The following is a 3,594-nucleotide window of genomic DNA, read 5'->3' on the forward strand; positions in this document are numbered from 1 at the left end:
TGTGTGTGTGTGTGTGTGTGTGTGTGTGTGTGTGTGTGTGTGTGTGTGTGTACGTACGTATGTGTGTCTGTATATCGTTCCTTCTCTCTCTCACACACAGACGCACATACATGTGTGTGTGCATGCGTGTGTGTGTATCTGCATGTGTGTGTTTGTGTGTGTGTGTGTGTGTAACGATAGATAAACAAAAAGATAGATAAAGAAATTGATAGAAAGGAATAAGCTGTCTCTAGTTTAGATTCCCTTAAGTATTTTTCTGCGCATAACATATCTGTGACCATTTGACATTAAAGACACAGATGACACGCTCGATCGTGCGCATTTATATAAATTGCTGCTCCAAAGCTTCATTATTCAGTTGGGCATCGAAGACTTCGGTTTGGCTTCGTGGAAGAACATGTAAGTACATTGCTTATACATGATCAAAAATTTTTTAAATTCTGTATTTAGTTTTAAATTGCAAAATTACATTTCGCATCTACTAAAAATATATTACGGAGATGTACTTGCATAGCAAGTGACCTGATCTGAGATCGTGTGCTGGAACGAAAACAATTGCAGCGTGGAAGGTGTTTATAAGCAATTTAAAATAACACACAAAAGATTCACTTCAACATTTAAATTTAATTTGTCAAAATATTTTCGTTGCTTTGAGACCGCGACCTGTTCACTGACAAAATTCTTTTCGATTTTTGGAATTATTACATACATGCAAAAATTTATGTTTCTTCAGTAAACCGAATCTTTTCCTTTTCTTCTACATCGTTTGTCATTTCATACTATTCTAGTTCGGAAACACTTGGAATTACTATACTGGAAAAATACTCCTCCAAAATTCTGTTTTAATGTCTCGGTCATAACACTTTCAAGTCGAATAAGACTACAATTGTTTTGTATTCCATATTTCATATTTTGTATTCCATATTTCATATTTTGTATTCCATATTTCAGAACTTAAGTGATTTTTTTTCTGTAATTATATTTATATAGTTTACCGTTTTTAGTATTGGCTTTTTGTGTTTGTTTGTTAGTCGCTGTTTGTGTTTCTATGGAACTCAGTGCATTACTTTGCGATGGGGCTTATAAAGTTGCTTAGACGGCCGAACATGTATCGATTTCATTTCCCTTTTTTCCCTATTCCATTTCCCTTTTGTTACTTTCAATAATTCTAGGAGTTCCTTGTGGAATAGCCACTCTTACTTTACAAAGCATTGATTCTCTTTAGAATTCCAGCCGGCTTAAAAGCGTTTAGGCGACAGGGAAAACGCAAACTTATTAATGGTGATGGCTTGGCTACTGACATAGTAGTCGCCTCAGATAATACCGTCCTCTGCTCTACTGAAGCGGGCCTGGCTGCCTATCGACGCTACTTTACACCTCAGACCCATTCTTTCACACAGCTTTCAGGCGCCCTAGAAAGACATCCTCACTTCTCTGGGGTCTTTCCCTGCCAGTAGCAGCGGACGTGCCAATGGTGTCAGACGCGGCTACCTCAAGTATTGTTGCATCCACTTATTGCCCGAGCCGGGCGCCACCTGCTGAGGGCAACTACGATTCTCATTAACAGATTCATTTGCGGCATCCTGAGCCCTTATTCTCGAAGCATCTTCCTCTCATCCCGCCAAATCGTAGGCAATATCTTCCGGAGGCTCGTGGCCAAAGTTATCTGCAGATTTATCACATCCAAACTAGGTGAGAAACACAACCCGGTGCAGCTGGGGTAGCTATCAGATGCGAGGATGAAGCGCATGGTATTAGACAGTTCTTCAATAACTATCCTCTTGAGCCGACATCGAGCGATTCCCAGCTTGGCATGAAAAATGTCTTCAATTATCTGAACCGCGACCACTTGCACCAGGCCTGCCTCAACTGCCTGTCTACCCGCTGCCTATCTGCTGTCTTGCCTTTCGTACGGGGCTCCGAGCTCGCTCCTCACCTCAAATAAAGTCATACTGTTTTTGACTGGCATTCAACAAGGTGATCCATTGGATCCCTCCTATTCGCTTTCGGGGTGGACAGCATTGCTCGGTGCATCAAATCTCCCTTCGATGCCTGGTAGCTGGATGATGCAACGACAGTTTGAGAATTTCTGCCACGATCTCCGATCTGTGGTTCCCACTCTAGTGAAGATTGATCTGGAGTTATACTTGTCGTACGTTCACTGCTTCTACAGGTACAGGTGACTTCGAAAGATGCGTTCAGTTCTCAGATACACCTGCCTGCCATTCGCTCTTCAATCAGATCTAAGCTTCGCCAGATTGACGAATAGACTGAATGTGATCGACGTCCACCCAGCATTGTTCCTGTCAAAGAACTGCCTCACCATGCCAAAGTAATTGTATTCTCTACGCATTGCTCTTTGCTACAAATCCGTGTTTCTCTTCACATATCTCGACGCCTGTATCCAACGGGTCACTGAAGAGATATACAACATTTGGCTTGATGACACTGGATGGCGGCCTAAGCACTGGGCCATTGTGCCTCCACGTAGTAACACGAACACAGCGCGCTACCGTATAGAAGTGTGTATGAGCGGATCGAGACATTTAAAAATAACCGGACAAGCATGAAGCGCGAAAATGAGATACGATGCCCATCAGCCTCCACCACTGACATTCAACAAGCTCGTGAGAGGGATCTGATGGGGGTCTATCGATGAGGTGGTCATCTTTGTTCCTCGAAGAATCTGCAATATAAATTAGATAGTATCGGAGTGTCTGATATCTTGCATTTTCTTCTTTTACAGATTAATCTACGCATGAAAATATGTTCCGGCAAAATTTCCATGTCATGTTGACTTTTGTGTTGCTACTATACCTGAGGCTGTTTTTGGAGGCTCACGCTGTTTCTGACGTTTGCAACTTATGTAGATGTAATGATGATACTACGCGTATAACTTGTAGATATCTCAATTTGACTTCTGTTCCACAGAATATTCCCCACGATGTTAAATATTTGTAAGTATTTGACAATTCTTTTTACATATTTTCCACATACAATGTTTTAAACTGTCATTGACTATGTGCTTGGCAAATGCCTTATAGGGTTGATCTCACAGCTTTAAGCACCATATTATGTTGTAGTATAACAAGTCATTATGTTACTTGCTATGAAATCAAGTAGACTGTGTGTCTCAATACACATTGACTTATTTGTTGGCACTCCATCGGTTACGACGTCGAGGGTTCCAGTTGATCCGATCAACGGAACAGCCTGCTCGTGAAATTAACCTGCAAGTGGCTGAGCACTCCACAGACACGTGTACCCTTAACGTAGTTCTCGGGGATATTCAGCGTGACACAGTGTGACAAGGCTGACCCTTTGAATTACAGGCACAACAGAAACAGGAAGTAAGAGTGAGAGAAAGTTGTGATGAAAGAGTACAGCAGGGTTCGCCACCATCCCCTGCCGGAGCCTCGTGGAACATTAGGTGTTTTCGCTCAATAAACACTCACAACACCCGGTCTGGGAATCGAAACCGCGATCCTATGACCGCGAGTCCGCTTCCCTAACCACTGGGCCATTGCGCCTCCACAATATGAACATTGTTGTTGTTGGCACTCCGTCGCTTACGACGTCGAGGGTTCCAGTTGA

General features: G+C 42.5%; 1 protein-coding gene across 1 annotated transcript in view; it reads left to right on the top strand.

Annotated features, from left to right (window-relative positions):
* The first annotated feature begins 183 nt into the window (after positions 1–183).
* The window catches only part of LOC106877971 (insulin-like growth factor-binding protein complex acid labile subunit), a 9,825-nt gene continuing 6,414 nt past the window's right edge, over positions 184–3,594 (top strand). Inside the window, exons 1-2 of the mRNA XM_014927048.2 lie at positions 184–399; positions 2,747–2,957. Coding sequence (XP_014782534.1) covers positions 2,767–2,957 — 191 coding nt within the window. The 5' untranslated portion in view covers positions 184–399; positions 2,747–2,766. The remainder of the gene's footprint in view (positions 400–2,746; positions 2,958–3,594) is intronic.

The sequence above is a fragment of the Octopus bimaculoides genome, chromosome 29, assembly GCF_001194135.2.
Source record: "Octopus bimaculoides isolate UCB-OBI-ISO-001 chromosome 29, ASM119413v2, whole genome shotgun sequence".
Classification (NCBI taxonomy): domain Eukaryota; kingdom Metazoa; phylum Mollusca; class Cephalopoda; order Octopoda; family Octopodidae; genus Octopus; species Octopus bimaculoides.